Consider the following 23,280-nt stretch of genomic DNA (forward strand, 5'->3'; position numbering starts at 1 on the left):
TATGAGGAGGAATGTGGCATCAGGACTGGAGGAAGATTCATCAATAACCCGCGTTGCGCAGATGACACAACCTTCCTTGCTGAAACTGAGGAGGACCTGAAGCATTTGTTGCAGAAGGTCAAGGTCAATACAAATTGAGGTTTGACATCAAGAAAACAAAGATTCTCACCACTGGGCCCATTTACAGCACCATGAAAGATGGAGAAGACATTGAGATTGTTAACAATTTTCAGCTTACTTGCTGCCACAATCAACACTTTTGGCACCAGCAGTCAGGAAATCAAAAGACAATTTGCATTAGGTAAATCTGCTGTCAGAGACCTCTCCAGAGTGCTGATGAGAAATGATGTCAGAAGAGAGACTAAGGTGGGTCTGATTCAGGCCATGGTCTTTGCAATTACTTGCTGTGCATCAGAGAGCTGGACAATGACCAAGGATGACAGAAGAAGACTCTATGCCTTTGAGTTGTGGTGCTGGAGAAGAGTATTGAACATAGACTGCCAAGAGAACAAACAAGTTTGTCCTGAAGAGAGAGAAACCAGGCTGATCCTTGGAGGCAAGGATTCTGAAGCTCTGTCTCACATAACTTTGGGCATGTTGCCAGAAGGGATCAGACCTTGGAGAAGGACACATGCTGAGAAAGGTTGAGGGATGCATAGGAGAAGATGACCCCAGATGTGATGGATTGACCCAGCAATTGGAGTACAAGACGTAGGTGTGTCAGAGACAGTGAGATTGGCTCACAATAGGGCAGGATTCAGAGCTTTTATGTATGGGGCTGCTATGACTCAATGGCACATTAACAACAGCATAGTTCAGGAGGCTGGATGTTTAAATTAAGATCTCTGGTTCTTGGGTTAGGGTTAGGGTCTTAGGAATGGGCCTCTCTTCAGCAGAAGCTGCTAGTTCCTTGGTGAGCTCTTTGTCTGTTTTCCCCCAGTGCTCTGTCCACTGGTTAATCTCTTTTATACCTCAAAAGATTTGCTCTTATACAGTATTTGTCCTTATGAGACTGAGTTAGGGCACTTAGCATAATGCTCTCCAGTCCCATCCAAGGTAGGTATTAACTTACAAATCATTGTTCCTGCGAGCTGCATAGTATTCCATTGTGTGAATATACCATAATTTCTCAATCTATTCCATTGTTGTTGGACATTTAGGCTGTTTCCATATTCTTGCGATGGTGCATAACGCTGCTGTGAACATTGGTGTAAATATTACTGTTTGTGCCTCAGTTCTCATTTTCTCAGGGTGTATTTCAAACAGTGGAATAAATAGCTGGGTCATATGGAATTTCTATGTTCAGCATTTTGAGGAAATGCCAAGCTGTTTTCCAGAGTGGTTGTACCATTTTACAATCCCACCAACAATGTGTTAGAGTTCTTATTTCACTATATCCTCTGCAACATTTATTTCTTGTTGACCTGCTGAACTTTGCCACTGCTAAGTTGGTAACTCATTGTGGTTTTGATTTGCATCCCTCTAACTGCCAGTGATTTGGAGCAGTTCTTCATGTTTCTGTTGGCCAACTGACTGTCTTCCTCTGTGAAGTCTTTACATATCTCTTGCCCATTTTGTAATTGGATTATCAGTCTTTTTCTTGTTGAGGCCCAGGAGTATTCTGTAAACTTTTGTTATGAGACTCTTGTCTGAGACTGTATTGCCAAATGTTTGCTCTCAATCAGTAGGTTTTCTTTTCACCTTGTTGGAAAAAGTTTTTGGTAAGCACAGACATTTAATCTTTAGAAGGTCCCATTCATCAACTTTATCCTCTTCAGATTGTGCATTTCTGGCTGTATTTTGCAGTCTCTTTATACCATAGGCTAGGCCTTCTAAGCTTAATCCCAGTTTTGTCTCATGAATTTTATGGTTTGGTGCTTTATTCCCAGGTCTCTGATCCACCTTAAGTTGAGTTTTGTGTATGGTGTAAAATGTGGATCCTGTTTCAGCTTTCTGCAGGTAGCAGCCCAGTTTTGCTAGCACCATTTGTTGAAGAAGTTGTTATTTCCCCGTTTGATAGGTTTTATTCCCTTGTCAAATATCAGTTGGCTGTAGACAGATGGGTTCATTTCTGGGTTCTCAATTATTGTAGAACATGTTAGAGGATCCGAGGTGGGGAGGGGAGGAGAGGGGGTGAAGATGGGTGGGGGAAGGGGTGTGTCTTAATCATAGGGTCACACAATTTGATGGGTGGGGAGGGGGTGGGTAAAGAACAGGAGAAAGATCCAGTGTGAAAAACAATGGATAGGAACTTTGTAAGTCAAAATAAAACAAAAATTTCATTTAAAATTTAAGGAGATTGGCTCAACACAGGCTTTAGATTCATCCTGCCTCATTAACATAACAAAGACACCCATGTCCCAAATGGGATTATAATCACTGATACAGAGATTAGCATTTATAGACATACTTTTTTTGGGGGGGGACATAACTCCATCCATGCTGAAACCCAAGAGTGTTTAAAAATCTCTTCCCCATAGTATGTCTCACATTTATTTTATTCCCAAATCCCCCCGCAGTGTCTTTCAGAGGCCCCAGCCCTGCGCTGCCCATTCCTGAGTGTCTGTGTGGCCTCAGGTACTGCCACCTTCTGGAACAAGCCCAAGAGCTTGTGGGTTGGCCCACAGACTCAGTCCCAGCAGCATGGGGCAGGGAGAGGAACCAGACTGTTTGGAGGCCTGGTAGACCCCCATGGAGCTCCCCTAGGGCATCTGGATTTACTGTCAGAAGCTGACTTCTTGTTGAGTACCCCTGAGTCAGAGAGGGTTCTGAAACGGAAAACTCCAGCAGGTTTTCAGACGGGTTCCCTCAGGAAGTTAGAAGACTTCAACTTTCTCGTGTGGAGCAGTTGGTAGGTCCAAACCACATGCTTTTCAGATTGGCAGATGGGAGCTCCCTCTCAGCAGAAAAAGAAGGAAAGAAATCCTCCAAATCAACCCCTTTCTCCCAGGATGCTGGAAACAGACCAGACCTGGGCTAGAATGCAGTGGCCACAGGGCAAACGAGGGGCAGGGAAGTGAGGCCAAGGTTCCACAGTGAGGGGCAGGTCACTGTCCGCAATGCCTGGTCCCAGTTCTGTTCTCCCCATGAACACTGCTGGTCTCCATCAATTCTGCCTGGTGTGGCTGCTGGACAGGAGGTCTGGGGAGCAGTGGTTACAGTGCTCAAGGGCTAACCAAAAGGTTGATGGTTCAAACATACTATCAGCTACAAGGTAGACAGATGAAGCATTTACAGCCTTGCAAACCCCACTCGATGCTATAGAGACACTGAGAGTTGAAATTGGTCAGCGCCAATATGTGTGTGTTTCTGAAAAAAGGCAATACTTACAGAACCTTCCTGGAAGCCCACTGCTCTGGAGCTGATTGCACTCACTGCCCCACTCTGTCAGGTTTTGCAGGCTGGGAGGAGACATTCTCTGTACAGCAGAACCCACCTTTTGGTTAGCATACAACATGTTACACACTCCGCCACCAGTTTTGTTGTTATTATGTGACATGGAGTAGCTTGCGACTCATAGCGACCATATGTACAACAGCCCTAAACTCGGCTCTGTCCTTTGCCAATCGCACTCTGACATTCCCATCCCAATTATCCCAGTCACTGAATCAATCCACCTCATAGAGGGTCTTCCCCTCCTATGCTGTCCCTCCACCCTCCCAAGCATGATGTCCCTCTCCAAGGACCGGTCTCTCCTTACAACATGTCCAAAGTATGTTAGATGAAGCCCCAGAATCCTTGCCTCCTAGGAGCAGCCTGGTTTAACCCTCTCGAGGCTGAATCTGTTTGTTTTCCTAGCAGTCCATGGTACTCACCAGAGCTCCTTAAAAACACTGCCGCTGGTTTGATTCTGAGTCACCAGACCCTCCCTTGTATTTGCAAGGCTGCAACTATTAACAGGAGACTGCCATCATTCCCTCCAAGGCCCTGGCAGATTTGAACCGCCCTTAGTAAGCCTTTATCAAATTAGTTCTTTGGGTTTTGTTGTGGTTCGTATGTGTTGTTGAGTTGACTACAGCTCATAGCAACCCCGTGAACAAAAGCTCTGGACCCTCCCTTATCTTGAGCCAATCTCACCATCTCTGGCTTTTACTACTAGCCGAATAGGGAGCTCTGGTGGCCTGTCATTGTTGTTATGTACCATAGAGTCGGAGCTGACCCATAGCTGACCCTCTGGTGGGTTTTCAGAGGCAGTTAATCGCCCAGGAGGAGATTGCCCATCTTTCTCCCACAGAGCAGAAGGTGTACTTGAACCATGTGCCTTCGGGATGGCAATGCAGCTTCTTGCCCCTAGAGGTGTGCCTTCTCCTCCCGTGTGGTCTACGGCCTCTGAAAACCCACCTGAGGGTCAGCTATGAGTTGATTTCAACTGAACAGCACACAACAACAACTAGTCTAAAGATTGTTGGTTTAAAGCTACCGGCAGTGCCACAGAAGGAAGGTCTGGTGATGTGTGGTTGTTAATTGCCCCGGGAGTCAACTTGTGTGGAGGGAGCCCTGTGGCTCCATAGGGTTTCCGAGGATTTGCCCTTTGGGAAGCAGATCACCAGGCCTACCTTCCAAGGTGCCTCTGGTGGGTTTGACTTGTCCACCTTTCAGTTAGAGATCTGATGCTTAACTATGCACCAGCCACTCTTCCAAGACTGCAGCCCAGAAAGCAATATGGAGCATAGTTCTACTTAGAACGGAGTCCTGGCAGTGCACAGTGTGCTGGGTTGTTAACCTAAACCTTGCCAGTTCGAATCTAGAGGAGTTCCCCGTGAAGACTCACACCCTATGGAGGGACAGAGGGGCAAGAGTCAGCATTGACTCTAAGACGGTGGGTTTGATTCTGGTTCTACTGTGTCATCACCATGGGTCAGAATCTACCCCGGAGCAAGATCTTTCTTCTCCACAACGCTCCTACTCCCACTTCACAGACAGGGAGACTGAGGCACAGGAGGAGGGGCCTTTCCCAGGGACTCTGCGGAGCGCAGCGGAGACCCAGCACTCTAGGGGAACAGGGAGGCCCTCGCTGCCTCCAGGTGGCTCCCCAGCTCCCGGACAGACAGCGCCCCAGGCCTGCAGTCCTTATAAGGCCTTGGGCGTCCTCTGAAGTCCACAGGCTCCAGGCCCCTCGGCCTCCTCCACCTCGAGGAATGCGAGGCATCTGGCTGTCCGCCGCCCCCCGCCCCCCGCCCTCGGAACACCGACCCTCCCCAGTGGGCCGAGTCAATTCGGCTGCGCCCCCGGAGGGCATCCGCCCGGCCGCGCCCTCTCCCCTGCGCCTGCTTCCAGCAGCTGGAGAGGAGGAGGAGGAGGAGGAAGGGGAGGGAAGGAGGCCGGGGAGGAGCTTGCGCCGGCGGGAGCGCAGCACAAAGTGAAACTCCGGGAAGTGCACTCCGGGCGCAGGAGCTCGGGGACCGACGCCGGCCCCGCCATGGCGCTGAGCAAGGGGCTGCGGCTGCTCCGGCGCCTGGAACCCGCGGGGGACAGCAGTGTCCTGCTGGAGGCGCGCGGCCGCGAGGACTGCCTGCTCTTCGAGGCCGGCGCGGTGGCCACGCTGGGTGAGTGCTGCGCCCTCGGCCCCGGCCCCTCCTCTCCAGCTGGTCCTTTTCTCTGTCCACTCCTCTCCTGCCCTGTCCCCATCTCGGGGGTCCCCATTCCTGGCCCATGTCCTCTTCTGTCCTGCCTTGCCCCCTCCTCTCCAGCGGAGTCCCCGTCCCTGGTCCATATCTCCTCCTCTTTTGCTCTGTCCCCCCCCGCCCCCCCCCCGCTTCTGACCCAGGGTCAGCAATGGCACCTCCGGTCCGCGGTGCTCAGGGGCCGGCTGGGGCTCGGGATGTGGTGCAGGAACGAAGGCTGAGGACAGTTCTGCGTTGTTCGGGGTGGGCGCCCGCCACCAGTGCGCCCCAGGCGCAGTTCCCGGAGCTTGCTCGGTGCCAGCTTTTTAGGGCGCGCGTCTCCCGGGGGGCGCGTTCCAGATTCTCGCAGATCTGGTTGCACTTCGAGGCACCGGTGATGAGGATCCCGGGGTGGCCCTTGGTTTTGTGAGTCCGACTTCACTCCCAGAGGGGACGAGAGGGAACGCCCCTTTACTCAGAGACTCCCTCGTCCCTGGGCGCGGCCCTGAACCTGCCCCAGGGAGCGGCTCCCCGGAGACCACCTGTGCGCTGCCGCACCTGCGCGAGACGCCCTTGTCGCGAGGTGGCGGTGTGGCCTGGACGCTGGAGACAGCGCACGTCACCTCCACGAGGAGAGAACCCTTACCTTCCTCGTTTTACAGCCGAGTAAAAGAGGCCTGCAGACACGCTGCCTGGCCCGGGTGAGGCTGCCTGACTAGCGCGTGGCTGTATGTCAAGTCATACTGTGCGTGGCTTCCTGGTAGAGCCTGTGTCGTTGCCAGCGTTCCCGAGGAAGTGAGCGAAAGTGGGCAGGATGGTTAGGAGCTTGAGGTCGTGGCCCCTGGATCGCCCCCGTCCCACACTGCAGAGCACACAGTCACCTGTCCCCAAGGTGGTGGCCTGGTGGCCAGGCACGCAGGTAAGTCTTTCCCTGGCCTTCCTGTGCCTGAGGCCTTGTGAGGTGTAGGCCTACCTGGTCAGCTCCACCGCGGCTTCCTCGTTCGTTCAGTGGCCTAGAGAACTGGCTGTTGGGTTGCTAACCCACAGGTTTAGGGTTCAAATCCATTGCTCACGGCAGAAAGATGGCTCAATCTGAGCCTGTTAAGGCTTGTTTCAGGAGCAGTTCACTCAGTGGGTGTTGGTACTTTGGTTCTGAGTGAAGCTGAAGGGGGAAAAAAGATTTGTTGTTGTTGTGTACTGTTGAGTGTGAACTGACCCATAGCTGACCTTCCAGTGGGTTTTCAGAGGCAGTAAATCACACTGGAGTAGATTTCACAGCCTTCTCCCTTAGAGCAGGGGGTGGATTCAAACCATTTGCTTTTAGGTTGGCAGCACAGTCTCCAAAGCCCAGTGGAGGGTTTCTAGGGGGTTGACTAGACATTAGTGGGTGTGGGCATTCTGTCAGTAGGGGCCTTGCTTGCACACTGGTTACAGAGTGCAGACGCTGAGCAGAAGGCTGATGATCCCCAAGGGATGACGACACAGTGGCTCCAGTCAAGATTTCAGCCGTGCAGACGCTGTGGGGCGGTCCTGCTCATGGCCTGTGGGGCCACTGAATTGGAAGTTACACCATGTCAGTGGGTTTGGGCTTATTAACTCAGTAAGGAGCCTGGGGTCCCGTGGTTAAGGTCGGTGGTTCGAACCCACCAGAACCCATGGAAGAAAGCTGTGCACGCGGCTTCCAGGAAGGTATACCACCTTGGGAATGGTGTAGAGGCAGCTCTGCTCCGTCCTGTGGGTGCTCGACGAGCTGGAATCCATGGCAGTGTCTTGATTTGGTTCTTTCAGTGGTAGCATTCCTGCTTTCCAAAAGGGAGAAGGGGTTTGACTCCCAATCTGTGATTCAAATGTGGTCCAGCCCCACCTCTCATTGGAGCCTTGATTTGTTGCTTTGATACTGAACATCTTTCTATGGAGATAGACTAGGAAGAAAGGCCAGGTGATCTACTTCTGAAATATCAGCCAATGATCACAGTGAGTCATGATGTCAGTGAGGAGTAATGATGTCAGTTTGAGGACTAAGGTGCATCTGATTTAGGCCATCATCTTTCTGATCACTTGCTGTGCATCTGAGAGCTGGACAGTGAATTAAGATGACAGGAGAGGAATTGACCCCTTTGAGCTATGGTGTTGGAGATGAGCACTGAACATTCCATGGATGGCTAAGAGAATAAACAGATATTTCCTAGAGTACAGCCGAGTGTCCTGTGGAGGCAAAGATGACAAAGCTTTGCCTCACACAAGTCGGGCATGTTGCTATGAGGGGCTGTTTCTTGGAGAGGGATATGGTGCTCAGAAAGGTAGAGGGTCAGCAAAGGAGAGTAAGACCCTCGACCAGGTGGATTGACACGGTGACTGCTGGAATGGGCTCCAGTGTGTCAGGAAGTGTGAGGCTGGCACAGGATAGCAGGGTTCAGATCTGTTCATAGGGTTGCTATGAGTTGTACTTGACTCAATGGCACCTAACAACAACAGGAAGAAAGGCCTGGTGATCCACCTCTGAAATATCAGCTGGTGACCACAGTGGTCAGTCTTGTTACGCATGAGGTCACCACACGTTGGGGCTGATTTGACAGCCTCGCTGGATTGACACAGTGATTGTACTAATGGGTTTATCACAGCAGAGACTGTGAAGACTGCGAGGGCTTTGCCTTGGCTGTACATGGAGCTGGTGTGAATCGGAGCTGACTGACGGTGTCTAACAACAACAGCACCGCTCATTTCAGTAGCCTCGACTTTTCTGGTTTGTTTGCAGTTATTTGACCGTTGAAACAATGTCTCCAATATTCTTAGCATCAAACATGTGCAGTGAAGGGTGGATTAAGTTATTAACAGATTATCCCAATGCGTGCCCTGAGAAGTCTGGATTTGGTCACTTGGTAAACGCTTGAAAGACACCCATAAAATTTCCATTCCATATTTGATGTCAACTCAGAGCACACTTTTTAGGCCCAAGAGATGAATTTCACAGTGCCAAACAGCTGCTTCACGAAAGATAGGCGAAGCTTCCTCCCATGGATTATTGCAGCTAAGTCCGATTCAGGCACACTGAAGAATTCCTCTCTGAAGTCGCGAGCGGGGAAAAACACTAGGTTTTTTAAAATGAAGACTTTAAAATGTTTATTGACTGTAATATAATGTGTGGGTCCCACTAAGAAAGTAAATTGGGGCTGAGGAACATTTGCATTACATTTTCGATTGATTCCAAAACAGAGGGTATAAGGAGTAGAATTTGCAGCGTTCGGCTTCTAACCGAAAGGTCAGTTGTTCAAATCCACCGGCCCTAACTTGAGATAAAGATGAAGGCGTTTGCTTCCTTAAAGATTTACAGCCTTGGAAACCCAGTTCTACTTTATCTTTTGCTGTTGCTGTTGTTGTTATGTGCCATCGCGTCTCATCCAGGGTCTTCCTCTCATGTGTGCACCATCCCTCCACCGTTCCAAGCATGATGTCCTTTTCCAGGGACTGGTCCCTCCTGGCCAAATGCTTAAGGTATGTGAGGTGAAGTTTCAAAATCCTTGTCTTCAAGGAGCAGCCTGGTTTCCCTCTCTCTAGGATAAACCCGTTTGTTCTCTTGGTGGTCTATAGTATGTTTTATACTTCTCTCCAGCACCACAAATCAAAGGATAGATGATTCTTCTATCATCTTTAGTCATTGTCCAGCTCTCTGATGCATAGCAAGTAATTGCTAAGACCATGGCCTGAATCTGCTGTACCTTAGCCTGCAGATGGACATCATTGATGTTTAGCAATTCTGAGAGGTCCCTGACAGCTTTCCCAAGAACATTTCGTCTTTTGATGTCTTGACTGCTGGTGCCAAGAGTGTTGATTGTGGAATGAAGCAAGCTAAAACTGTAAACAATCTAAATCTCTTCTCCATCTGTCATGAAGCTGCCAATTAGCCCCATGACGAGAATCTTTGTTTTCTTGATGTTGAGCTTCAATCTGTATTAAGGACTACAGTCCTGGAACTTCTGCAGCAAATGCGTCTAGTTCTCCTTCATTTCAGCAAGCAAGGTTGTGTCATCCGCATAACACAGGTTGTTGTTGATTCTTCCTCCAATCCTGATGCCACATTCCTCCTCATAAAGTGCAGTCTCCCAAGTGATTGTTCCGCATAGAGATTGGAAAGAGAGGGAGACAGGACGCATCCCTGATGCACTCCTTTCCTTTATATTTTCCTGGTAGCTTAATGCTAAGGAGTTGAGCTGCCAAGGCACAGTCACGTGGTTGGAATCCAACGGCTGATTCGAGGGAGAAAGCTGGGCAGTCAGTCTCCTCCCGGGTGGTTTACGGCCTCTGAAAACCAGCTGGAGGCTCACCTATCGGTTGGTTCTGACTCGGTGACTCTTCAAAACAGCAGCATTAATCAAAGGCTTCCTGCCCGTGTGTGTTCGTATTTCTTTGTACTACAGGTAACACAGCTGCTAAATATCCTAGCATTTGTTTGTCAGGAGACCTTTGTTTGCGTGACCCAAAACAACCAGACCAGTTGCTGCTGAATCAGCTTTCACTCAGAGTAGAGCTGCACTGGGTAGGGTTTTCATTGGCAGAGTTCTTGGGAGAGATCACCAGGCCTTTCCTCCGAGTCACCTCTGGGGACTTCCAAATCGTGGGTCACTCATCTGACACATTAACTGACTGCCTCATCCAGGGACATGGACTGGTCTGAATAGAGCTGGTTTTCTTCAGTGAAATGGAGCTATTTGTACAAAGCAGCCGTAGCATTTGCTGGTATTGCTGATGGGGAGAACGAACTGAAGAATCTTGGAAAAGTTGTTTCAACCTTTTAAATACTACAGAGTAGGCAGCTCTGGGCCTGAGCCTCCTTCCTACCTGTGTTTGCAGGCTCAGTGTCCCTGCTGTCCACTTCTTTTTTTAAATTGTGTGTGTGTGTGTGTACCGTCATCTCGGATCTGACTGGTACAGGAGGAGATTGCCCCTCCTCCAGCAGAGCATCTGGTGGATTAGAACCACGTACCTCTGGGATTGCAGTGCAGGCCCTCCACTTCTTGACACAGTTGGGAGTGCTGTTGTTATTAGATGCCATCGAGTCGTAGACGTCTCATAGAGAACTTATGAGCGAAAAGGCCTGAGCACTGTTCATAGAGTTTCCGGAGGCAAGCCATCTTGGAAGTGGATGCCGCTCCTGCTTCCAAGCTTGTTTTAATTGGAGAGCTCCACCAAACACTGTCCACCATGGGTAACCTTTATCACATTTGACACATCAGTGTCTGAGCAGTAGATTCTTTTATATAAAGACTTATAACTAATAACCCATCTAATATGAAGAATTAAAAGAAAGGCTATAACTAGAAAAAGAGAAACATTATGTTGCAAGCTAGGCAAACCTTAGGGGTGAAGACATAGTAAGGAGAGTTATGCTTTAACCAAAGAAGACATTTCCATTATAATTTCCCCAAAATAAGTCTCCCACACTTTGGGAGCTCGTTTGTAAATGGTGATTTATTCACTGGGTTGAACCAAAATGACCTCTGAATTCTCTCCTTCTGCAGATACATCTCATACACTGATTTTTCAAACTGTTCATATACATGGAGGATGTCATGATATTTTAGATTAAAACAAGCTTGGAAGCAGGAGAGGCATCTACTTTCGTAATAGCTTGCCTCCGGAAACCCCATGAACCTGGAGAAAGGATGAAAGTCACGCAAGTGTCAAGGACTTTTATTCATAGAGTCACTATGAGTCTCCCACGACTCGACGGCACTTAACAACAAGTTCAAAGTTGCCTGGGACTAACACTATTAGCATTATTTGGCATATTTTGGTATCTCAATAAATTTGTTGCTTCCTATTAACTGCCAAATTCCATAACCCTGTGCAAACTCACCGTCAGCTGGTCTGTCATCTCAGCCACCGTGTCCACTGTGTGCAGCTCACTAACGACTTGCTGAGCCCGGCTGCTGCTCCCTACAGCAGAAGCCACCCGAAAGTTCGCCTGAACGGCATCCGTTAGGAAGTTGAGCATGTCTAACACAAGAGGTGCGGAGGAAAAATTGGCCTGGTTCTGTAGCTCCTCCGGCAGCCTGTGTCGCACGGTTGGGAGCAAGCTCATTTTTACCGGGAAGCTGCAGTCTCTGCTCTTGTGTGGGACACACACACTCGTGCTGTTGTTGTTAGCTGCTGTGGAGTTGACACTGGCTTTTGGGGACCCCAGGCACAAGAGATTAAAATGCTGCTGGGTCCCCTGTGTGATCCTCATCATCATTTGGGAACTCGGGGTGTTGTGATCCGTAAGATGGAAGTGGATTGCCAGACCTTTCTTCCTGGTTCATCTCGGTCTGGAGGTTCTGCTGACACCTGTTCATCTTCCCAGCAGTGCGCACGTCTCCCCTTACAGATGGGCTGTGGGTGAAGCCCATTGGCCTGGACTTGAACCCGGGTCTCTGGGGTGGAAGGTGGGAAATCTGCCTCTGAGCCGCCTCTTCCTCCTGGCAGATGCATAACCGGCCCCTGATCCTCCGAGTCCTTTTCCGGGAGGTTCAGGGTTATTTTTCTTCTGAGCTCTGCTGGTTTTCAGTGCTGGGCCTTCCTCGTGCTGAAGGGTGTGTGCGTGGATGATTCCTGGGTAGAAAACGTCTCTTCACGTTCCCCAGGTATCCTGAATCTGTCTGGTGCTCTCTGCTGTTTTTGGGGGAGTCAGCAGACACCCCCTAGCACATGTTCTTCCAACACATATCCTATGTTTACCGCCTGCTGTGTCCCAGAAAAATCCTGACTTGAAAAATGCCCTTTGATGTATGATTAGGTATTATTGTCATGACAGGAGTCCAGAACGAAGGCTGCATAGTGGAGTGGACTTGGGAGGAGGGATTGTATAACAATGAAAGATTTTTCTTTTACTTTTCAAAGAGAAGAGCGAACTGGGGGGGGGGGGGGAGGTTGGGCAGGGAGAAAAGTGCAACAATGAATGAATGGAAATCCATAGTCTCTGTAAACTTTCATTATTAAAATTAATAATAATAATAAATGAGAAAAAAATGCCCTTTGCTTGAACCCACGGAGACTCTACTTCAAAGGAAAGGTCTAGAGATCTTGATGGGAACGGATGGCCCAGCTTTCTCCAAGGGAGCACCAGTGGCCTCAAATCACCAGCCTGTGGGTCAGAGCCCACCATGTATACACGCTGCCACCAGAGTTCCTAAATTTCTGATTGTTTCCTGGCAACACCCAGAGATAGTCAGTCTCTGGAACTGGACTGGGGCTTTAGGGTTCAAGACCTTGGTAGGATAAACAGTTAATGACCTTGGCTGCCAACAGAAAGTTTGCAGGTTCAAGTCCACTCATGGGAACCCTGGGAGAAAGCCTTGGTGACTGGCTTCCAAAACCTCCAGCCTTTGGACATTTCTCTGATGCATGGGGTCCCAGGAGTCAGGGTCTCCTCAAGGGCAAGTGACTGTCATGTGACATAAGAGTCCTGACCCTCAAGCCTGCCAGCTGGACGATTGTTGATGGACCAACCCAGATTCCTTCTCAAAAGTGAGGTTGAGTTTCAGTCTTTCATGTGCTGCCCAAAACCCTAACCCCAACCTATCTGGCACCAGTTTAAAAGGGTTTGGTTTGTTTTTTTAAAATAGAACATTTTCTTGGTGACCTGATTCGATGGTGAGAAACTACAACATAAAAAGCCCTTGCACGTAGCAATTTCCCTTGGCCCACAGTCCACAAACAGCATCCAGATTCTCTCTGCATATGGGGACAAAAAGCACTTACTGTCTGTCACTCTCTCTGTGGGGCTCTTTTAGATGGTGTGTGTCCGGGGTGAAGGAGCAGAGTGGTGTCATTGGCCTCTGACATCCTTATAGATTTCCATAGCCTTAGACAGCTGCACCACAAGGGCAGAGGGAGGGTTCTGGAGGCTGTAGATGTGTTTGCTGTGAGCAAACCCTCTCTCTTCCTCATCCCGCTGCAAATAGGCCACGAGGAGGTGGGCGAGTCAGCAAGAGAGACATGGAGTTAGAGTTCCTAAGTTACCTGGAGCTTCTGGGGGACAAGGTGCTGTGCAAACGCTGAGCCCAGGTTCTGCTAGGCGGCTGTGTTTGTGCAAAGGCTGCAGGGCTGAACGTGTCTGGACGTGGGGCTGGACCTTTGTTACCTCTGTCCCTTCCCCTCTGTGAACTGCATTTATTATTAGGTCAGTGACTTGAAGTTTGACCTGCACAAGAGCATGTGGGAGTTTGTGGTTGGTGCATATGGAACACTGGAGGTGTCGTGTGTTAGGAGTTGCTCTGCTAACTAACAGGTTGACCGTTCGAATCCACCAGCTGCTCCACAGACGATAGTCGTCACCTGTGAAGATTTGCAACCTCAGGAACCCAGTGGTGGAGGAGACCTAGCGGTTGGAATGGATTCCGTGGTTGTGGTTGGTTTTGTTTCTTGGGGTGCGATGTGAATGATGAATGTATCAGCTACTAACTGAAAGGTTGGAGGTTTGATTCCCCGTGGGTGCCTTGGAAGAAAGTTCTGGAGAATGGCTAGAAAAGCAGGCATTGAAGCGCACTATGGGTACAGTTGGACTCTGACACACAGGAGCTCAGCAGAGTTGTGTGAGCTGCCCTTCACAGGGCCTCGGAACCAAGGCTAGTGCCATAGTGGGCACTGGGCAGTGCCCGGGCCCCAAAGTGACTCCTATTGGCCACCCTCCCCTTGCAGGCATTGTTCTCAGCACAGTATTTCCAAAGCGCTGCCCGGGGTCCCTGTGTACGCAGCCCTCCACCTCTAACTCACGCAGAGACCCAGCCACCAGCCCAGCCCGGGTCAGCCTCCTGTTTTGGCTCAGAGGCTTCTGATTTTTTTAAAAAATTTTTAACTGTGGGAATTTTTTTAAAAAAATTATATTTAATTTTATTATTTTGTGTGTGTGTGTGTGTACCATCAAATCAGATCTGACTGGGACAGGAGGAGATTGTCCCTCCTTCTCCAGCAGAGCATCTGGTGGATTTGAACCATGTACCTCTGGGATTGCAGTGCAGCTTCTTACCACTAGGCCACCAGAGCTCCCTAACTGTGGGAATTTTTAAACACATGAAAGTAAGGAAGAGCATAAGCATCCTTCCCTGTCAGAGTCCTCGTGTTCACTGCACGGTCCACTTTATTACAGCCCCCCCACCCCAGCTTTGCATTTTCTGAAAAATGAATCTCGAGTTTGTTGGTTACATGCCAGGCAAGGTTTTCATTTATGGGGTCTGTGAACTATTAGGTCTTGCTGGGATCCACAGTCAACACCCTTGGAATCTTGTAGTTACGTGACCCTGTATACAATAGCTCTGAACCCTACCCTGTCCTGAGTCGATCTCATCGTCTCCAACAGACCCAACCCCACCTTTCCGGTCACTGAGTCAGTCCATCTCATCCTGTGTCTTCCTCTCCTGTGCTGTCCCTTCGCCCTTCCAAGCATGATGTCCTTCTCCCAGGACTGACCACCTCCTGACCATGTATCCAAAGTATGTGAGTCAGAGCTTCAAAATCCTAGCCTTCAAAGAGCAGCTTGGTTTCACCCTCTCCAGGACTGGCCTGTTTGTTCTCCTGGTAGTTCATGGGATGTTCAACACTCTTCTCCAACACCACAATTCAAAGGCATCAATTCTTCTTCTGTCATCCTTAGTCATAGCAAGTAATTGTGAAGACCATGGCCTGGATCAGGCGCACCTTAGTCTCTAGGCTGACATTGTTGCTTCTCAGCACTCTGGAGAGGATCTGACAGCAGTCTTTCCCAATGCAATTCGTCTTTTTTTTATTTCCCAGCTGCTGGAGCCAAGCAAACTGAAGTTGCTAAAAAACAATCTCAATCTCTTCTCCATCTATCATGAAGCTGTCAATTGGCCCATTGGTGAGAATCTTTGTTTTCTTGATGTTGAGCTTCAATCCATATTGAAGACTATAGTCCTCAACATTCTGCAGCAAACACTTCATGTCTGCCTCAGTTTCAGCAAGAAAGGTTGTTTCATCTGCATGACGTGAGTTGTTGTCACCCTCGAGACTAAGGTGCCCCTGATCCAGGCCATGGTCTTTGCAATTACTTGTTATGTGCCAGTGAACTAGACAATGACTAAGGATGACAGGAGAAGAATCAATGCCTTTGAATTGTGGTGCTGGAGAAAGTCTCAAACATACCATGGACTGACTGCTAAGAGAACAAACAAGTTTGTCCTAGAAAGAGTGAATCCAGGTTGCTTATAGGAGGCGAGGATTTTGAAGGTCTGTCTCATATGCTTTGGTATGTTTCCAGGAGGAACCAGTCCTTGGAGAAGGACATCATGCTTGGGATGGTAGAGGGTCAGCACAGGAGAGGAAAACCCTGGACGAGATGACACCGTGACTGTGGTAAAGGAGTCAGAGACGTTGAGACGGCTCAGGATAGAGCAGAGTTCGGAGCTGTTGCTCACAGGGTCTGTATGAGTCATAGTTGACTGGACTGCATATAATACCTTCTGTCTTGGCGTTTATAAGCAGGATTCAAATCCACAGGATGGACATAAACAGAGCAGGTGGGGCAGTGCCAACTGATCCTGAGGTTCTAACCAGGGACATTTATGACACCAAAGTGACCACTTGGAAAGAGCTGTTCACAGCGTGAGGGGGACAGGGTGCTCTTGGAGCGGGGCTTCCCCTGGGCTTCTTGCCACATCACGTCTCATGTGTTGGCATTTTCATTACTGTGAGCATGTGTGGGGGTGATTCAAGCCTTAAAATAGACCTTTGGGGTGCAGCCTTCCATCCTACTCTGGTCCCAGAGCCCACAGGTCATCAGGAGAGACCTGCTTTGCTCGTGAGACAGGACTGGTGGTGTGTGGCTCCAGGCAGTGTGGGTGTGTGTAGTGTATGGTGGTGTTCAGTGCTGTCAAGTCAAACATGACTCATGGCTCAGGAACAACAAGTCAGAACCCCGACCCGTGCCGTCCTCGTCATCTCTGACACACTTGAACCCATTGGCTGCAGTCACTGTCAGTCTGCCTGGTTGAGGGTCTTCCTCTCTTTTCCTGCATTCTTCTCCAACACCACATTTGTTGTTGTTGTTGTTATGTGCCGTCGAGTCGCTTGTGACTCATAGCGACCCTATGTACAACAGCCCTAAACCCTGCTCTATCCTGTGCCAATCTTATTGCCTCTGACACACCCATCCCGATTACCCCAGTCACTGAATCAATCCACCTCATAGAGGGTCTTCCCCTCCTGCGCCGTCCCTCTACTCTGCCCAGCATGATGTCTCTCTCCAAAGACCTGTCCCTCCTTACAACATGTCCAAAATATGTCAGGCGAAGCCCCAGAATCCTTGCCTCCAAGGAGCAGCCTGGTTTAACCCTCTCTAGGATGAATCTATTTGTTTTCTTGGCAGTCCATGGTACATTCAGTACTCTTCTCCAGCACCACAGCTCAAAGGCGTCAATTCTCCTTCTATCCTCTCTAGTCTTCATCATTCTTATTCCTTGTCTTTCTCTCAGATCCATAGCAAGTGAATGAAAAGGCCCTGGCCACTGAATCACGCGCACCTTATTCCTCTAGCTGACACCATTGCTCCTCAATAATTTGGAGAGGTCCCTGACTACAGACTTTCTCAGTGTAATATGTCTCCTGATCTCCTGACTGCTGGGCCAAGTGTATTGATTGTGGATCCAAGTAAGGTGACATCTTTGACAGTCTCAGTCCTTTATCTGTCCATCATGATGTTGCCTGCAGAACAGGTGGTGAGGATTTTTGTTTTCTTGACGTTGAGATGCAATCCATATTGTAGGCTGCAGTGTTGAACTTCTGTAGACCTGTGCACATCCATGGAGACACGTGTGCACATTGTTTGCATGGATATGTATGTGTATGTGTCATGCACATGCACTGTGGGTATGTGCACATGTAAACGTGTGTGTGTGTGTGTGTGTGTGTGTGTGTGTGTGTGTGTGTGTGACACACCTCGAGCAGCTAGCTCTCCTTCGGCTCTCAGGTCCCGCTGTGGCTTCTGGCTAAGTAGCTGGGCTGGTCCAGGTGTGCACTTGAGCATCAGGCATTCTGTTTACTTTCTACCCTTAAATCCGCAAGTAAATAGATTCAGGCCTTGAATGAGACCCAAAAGTGGGGTCCTCACACATCCTTGCAGGATGGGGTGGTATGGTGGCCACCCCCCAACACACACACAGCCCCAGAGTGGCTCCAGCGCTGGCTGCCTCTGCAGGGGGCAGCGTGTGCTACAAAGGAGTGTTCCTCACCCCGAGGCAGAACAGTCTGCTGCTTGCTGACCACTTCCAGGACTCCCTGCCCGCCCTTCCTGACCCACCGCTCCAGGCCATGTTCACCGGGTGAGCTCCTCATGTCCTTGTTCCCTCATCCCACCTGGAGAGGGAACCACCTGGAGAGAGAGTTACTCGCTCAAGGATCTCCCTGTGGGCTGCTTTGCATCGGCAGCTGCTTAAACAGACCAGTAAACTAAACCCAGTCAGTCTCATCTCAGTGCAGCCTTGGGGACAGAGGAGTTCTGCCCTGCAGCCTTGGGGACAGAGGAGTTCTGCCCTGCAGCCTTGGGGACAGAGGAGTTCTGCCCTGCAGCCTTGGGGACAGAGGAGTTCTGCCCTGCAGCCTTGGGGACAGAGGAGTTCTGCCCTGCAGCCTTGGGGACAGGAGTACAACCCCTCATCCTTGGGGACAGAGGAGTTCTGCCCCTCATCCTTGGGGACAGGGGCGTACAGCCCCACAGCCTTGGGGACAGGGGCGTACAGCCCCGCAGTCTTGGGGTCAGGGGAGTACTGCCCTGCAGCCTTGGGGACAGGGGAGTTCTGCCCCTCAGCCTTGGGGACAGGGGAGTTCTGCCCCTCAGCCTTGGGGACAGGGGCAAACAGCCCCGTAGGGTCCCAAGGCTGCAGTCTTCACGAAAGCACACTGTCACATCTGCAGAGGCAGCTGGTGAATTTAAAGCACTGACCTCTCAGCAGCCCAGGGCTTAGCCCACAGCACCTGTAGGGCTCCTTAACCACAGGCCAGCTTGATTGAAACCGTGTTTGCCATAGACCGAGATGTCCCTCAGCTCAGCTCAACTCAACTCCTTGCCCGCCCCCCTCCCCCCGCCCGCTGAGTTGGAACTGCCTGGTCGCTGGGCCTCCAGCGAGGCTGTGAACATACAGGCGGAGGCTGCCCCTCTCTCTCCCATGAGCTGCTGGTGGCTTTGAACCACCAAAGCGGCTCAGTTTGGGGTTAGCAGAGTTGACTCCCTAGGGACCCTGCCACCAGAGCTCCCCGAGGTGTCCCTGGGTGGTGCAAGTAGCTCAAGGCTCCACCATGAGCCCTGGTGCCCAAGTGGTAAGGAGCTATGCTGCTATCCCAAAGGCTTATGGTTCAAATCCACCAGCTGCTTCACTGGAGAAGGATGGGCAATTTCCTCCTGGATTAGCAGCCTCTGAAAACCCTCTGGAGGGTCATTTCTAACTCAGCGGTACACAGCAACAACAGCAAGCAGTGTGAGGGAAAAGATTGGCAGATCGGACCCACCCAGCGGCCCCTTGGAAGCATCTGCTCTCGAAGGTGACGACCACTAGTAGCCTCGTGGATCAGTGTATGGATTTAATCATTCACCACAAGGTCGTCCTTAATGAGTTGCGTTTACACTTGGAGACACAGGCTGAAGGCTGAGCTCCCGGCTCTGCTGAGGGACAGTTTATGTAAATAAGGCTGGGAGTGGCCATGGCAGTCAGATCTTGTTCTCAGAACAGCGTGTGTGTGGAAGGGGACCCCATCTCTGTACCACATCTCTGTTTATCTCTGGATTTCAGAAAGCACATGTGGTCTGTAGGGGCCAGGCTGCTGAGCGAGGGTGTCCCTTGGGCAGGAAGCCTGGGCTGGGTTCAGCTTGTCATCTGACCGGAGCTTTGTCACGGGGCAGCCTTTCCACCTGGGCACCCATCATCCATTCCTAACAGTGGGTGGTGTTGGGTGTTTAGGAGCAATGGGTGGGCTCCTTGAGGGCAGGGCTGAGCCGTGGCTGTGACCTGGTCACCCTCGTGGACCTCCCCGGCCCCGGAACAATGTCTGATGTGTATGAGGAGTGCAGTGTTTGCCGAAGAAAGTGCATGAATATCAGCCTAGCAGTACCGGGGGGCTCTGGGGTCTCTAGGCACCAGTGTCTCAGGTACAGACTCAGAGGACAGCCATCGGTCAACTGGAAGCCCTCTGTCCTTGAGTCGTTCCCACATGACGGGAGAACTGCTGGATAGGGTTTTGGTGGCTGTACTTGTTAGGGAAATAGTTCACCAGATCTTTCTCCCGCAGCCCCGCTGGATGGATTGAAATTGATCTTAGGGAGCTCCGTTGGCCTCGTGGGTCGGGAGTTGCCCTGTTATTCCTAAGATGAGCCCTCTCTGGTGGTTCAAAGCCACCGCAAGTTCTGGGAGAATCCGACCTGACAGCAGTAAGTGATGTTGTTGCTGTGTCCCGTCGAGTCAGGGCTGACTCATAGCTGACCCTCCTGTGTGTCAGGGGCTGTTAATAGCAACAGAGGAGACTGCCCATCTTTCTCCCGTGGAGCAGCCGGTGGATTTGAACCGCACCTCTTCGGGTTGGCAGCACAGCTCCTTGGAGCATTAGTGGCGACCTTTCGGTTAGCGTTGTTAGATGGCGTCCCGAGGTGATGACGAAGAAGGGCCCTGTACACAAACACAACATTGCCTGCTCCTCGCAGCCATTGCTGTCCCTGAGTCCCCAACGCTGTGTCCCCCTCGCCGAGAGTCTCCCTCTCTTCTGCTGACCCTTTGCTGACCCACGCAGGATGCTCTCCTCCTGGGCCGGACCCCTCCTCTCAAGAGCGCTCTGGTGGATTTGTTCTTTCAGCTGTCAGTGGTGTATTCCACATGGTCCACCAACACCGCGGCTCAAAGGCACCCACCCTTCCTTCTTTAGCGGAGGACCCTGAATTCTTGGCGTCGCCCTGGGACCTCCTGGGCACATGGGTGACGAGCATAGGTTTCCTGGGTCCTGTAAAGCGATGTGTGGGCCCCTTGAGTCTCCACCTGCTTTGCTGGCTGCAGTGTTGATGAGGGCTTGGGGATGGGGTGGGAGCACCCCCTAACAGCAAGGGCTGTGAGGTCCAGCCCCTGGCACAGGTTCTCATCCCTGTGGGGCTGGGACCCCTGCCGGGCTGGCCTTGACAGATGGAAGGTGTCTGTTTGTCCTGATTGTGTCAGCAGTGTGGTTTACAGAGAAAGCTTTCTCTCCTCAGGACCAGTTCTAGAATGTTCCAGGGATGCCTCTCTAACTCCTTTCCAGTTTCCCCAGCGCCAACCCAGGGGACCCTCCTTTCCCTCTGCCCAGGAAGTGATCTTAGTAACAAGGTCTCTGGAGACACGAACCCCTGACCTTCCTGGCCCCTCCCTTTCTACTTTTTACCCTTAGAGTGACTCCTTTTCATCTGGAAAGACCAGGTTTTGGTTCAGGACGACGCATCGTTGTAGCTTTGAGTCTGTGAGAAATGGGTTGGCCTGGCTTTTCCTCTTAGTCTGAAGTCTTGGAGGGGATGCAAGCCAGGGAGGCATCCAGAGCCTGCCATTTGCTCGTGGGACAAAGTGGTGGTTGGGTGTGGCTATGGTGACTAGACGGGGGACCGGCCAGTCTTTAGGGGATGGCCGAGACCCGCATCCCTCCTCACTGTTGGCCAACACAGTGGCCTCTGGCCATCCCTGGAGTGGTGCCAGTGGGTCTGCATGTGTAACAGGTCCCAGGTGGTGCTGACCCTGGACCACACAGGACAGTGGTGACATCACTAGGGCTGCCACCGCCACCTGGTACAGTAACTCATGGTGACACACACACACTTCTTCAAGGGAGGGCGTCAACTCTGCAACCTCACCCTTCCTGGCTCCGCCCCCATGACACCCTAAATCTCACTCATTGTTCTAGGAGGAGACCTGACTGGCAGGTGAAGAAGGGTGAGGTTAATGCACTGGGTGACAGGTGACACAGAGCCTTACAGTGCCTCTGTCTGGGCAGCTCCATCCCCTGCATTGACCAGTAAACCCTCCAGGACCAGGGGTCATATTGGGATTAGGTCCTCCGCCAGGGTGGGAGGTTGGCCCCAGCCTTGAATGCAAGGGGTTACCCTGACTTCACCACTCTCCCCAGCAGGGGTCACAGCCCCCCGCCTCTGCCTCCTCCTCCAACCCCCACTGCCACTCCTTCCCGAGATTCCACGTGCCCTCCAAATGTAACATGGAGCATAACACACCTCAACCCACAACCACTCGGAAATGTGAATCTTCGGAGGAAGTTACCTGGCAGGGCCAAGTCTGAGATGGCTTTTGAAGCCCAAGCTAAGCCTAGAAATCTGATGCTGTGCATTTTTTATTGGCTGCTCATGAATTAATAAAAATGCATGAGGCTATCACTCCATGGCTCTGTCTGTTTCCTATGGCAGCAAAAATGAAAAAGAAAAAAAGAGATTGTTAAAAAAACAAAAGCAGTATAAGGTGAACAGTGTCAGCGGGAGATTCTAGTCCTTAGAACGCTCAGCAGGTGACAGGGCACCATTTACCCGGGGCCAGAGCCCAGACTGAGCCCAGGGTCAGAGCCCAGAGGACAAGAAGGGGGAGGATGGAGGGAGCCACAGGGATAGTGGGAAGCATGAGGACTGCTTAAGCAGCGCCATAAAGTAAAACATGTGTGAATGCTGGAATGGCACACCAATCTGTTCTGTATACAATCCTCTCAAAGCACAACTTTTAAAACATTGAGAAAAAAAAACAAAGACTTTCATCTTCAGGTTAGATTACTGCTCAAAAAAACAAGGACTTCTTTAAAAATTACAATTTTTGAAATTAAAATTTCAACTTAAATTCGGAAGACAAAATAAAGGTTTTCATTGTCATTATGAACTGTTAGCTCGGAAATGACTCCTAAGTGACCCTCCCACGCGTTTCCAGAGGCTGTAAATGACACGGGAGAAGAATGCTTATTGCTCCCTGTGGAGTGGCTGGTGCATTAGAACCACACGCCTTTCAGCCTTGGAGCTCACAGCACGATTCCTTATGACGAAGCTCCCAGGGCCCCTCTGTATTTATTAGTGTGTCATAAGTGATGCAGTTCAGTGGCTGCTGTCGTACATTCTTATTGTTACCCATTGATATACTTAAGGCCTCTTTCATCATATTGTCCAGCATTTTAAGAATAATCTGCACTGTCTTTCGGTTAGCAAGAGGGTGTTTGTGTGCCTGGGCCTATGGTGGCATAGTGGACTGTGTGTCAGGCTGCCAACTGGAAGGTTGGAAGTTTGAACCCACCAGCCAGCACGTGGAAGAAAGGCGAGTTGTCTTCTTCAGGGAGGATTCACAGGCCGGAAGCCTGCGAGCGGGTCCCCAGGAGTCAGGATGGGCTCGAAGGCAGTGGGTTGGCTTTGGGGATTTTTATACTTGGTGTGAGTCTAACTGTTGGCTGATGACTACTGAATGTTGGAAAAATTCTCCTCGAGAAGAGAAGACAGCTCTGCTGCTCCAGGTAATTCATCAGGAGGTTGGGTGCGTCCAAGCGGGGGCTCTGAGTGGAGATGGGAGGTTAGAGAGCCGGCGGGTGTGGTTGCGGGCCACAGGGAGCAGGGTCACAGCGCCCGGGGAGCAGGGTCACAGTGCCCAGGAAGCAGTGTGACAGCTTGGGGAGCAGGGTGACAGCCCAGGGGTGCAGGGTGACAGCC

The 23,280-nt window shown here is 50.7% G+C and overlaps 1 protein-coding gene across 1 annotated transcript in view; it reads left to right on the top strand.

Annotated features, from left to right (window-relative positions):
• Positions 1-5,419: 5,419 nt before the first annotated feature.
• Positions 5,420-23,280, top strand: part of SYNJ2 (synaptojanin 2) — a 162,868-nt gene continuing 145,007 nt past the window's right edge. Inside the window, exons 1-2 of the mRNA XM_006882758.1 lie at positions 5,420-5,546; positions 12,633-12,651. Coding sequence (XP_006882820.1) covers positions 5,420-5,546; positions 12,633-12,651 — 146 coding nt within the window. The remainder of the gene's footprint in view (positions 5,547-12,632; positions 12,652-23,280) is intronic.

The sequence above is a fragment of the Elephantulus edwardii genome, unplaced genomic scaffold, assembly GCF_000299155.1.
Source record: "Elephantulus edwardii isolate Elephantulus edwardi_28Jun2011 unplaced genomic scaffold, EleEdw1.0 scaffold00024, whole genome shotgun sequence".
NCBI lineage: Eukaryota > Metazoa > Chordata > Mammalia > Macroscelidea > Macroscelididae > Elephantulus > Elephantulus edwardii.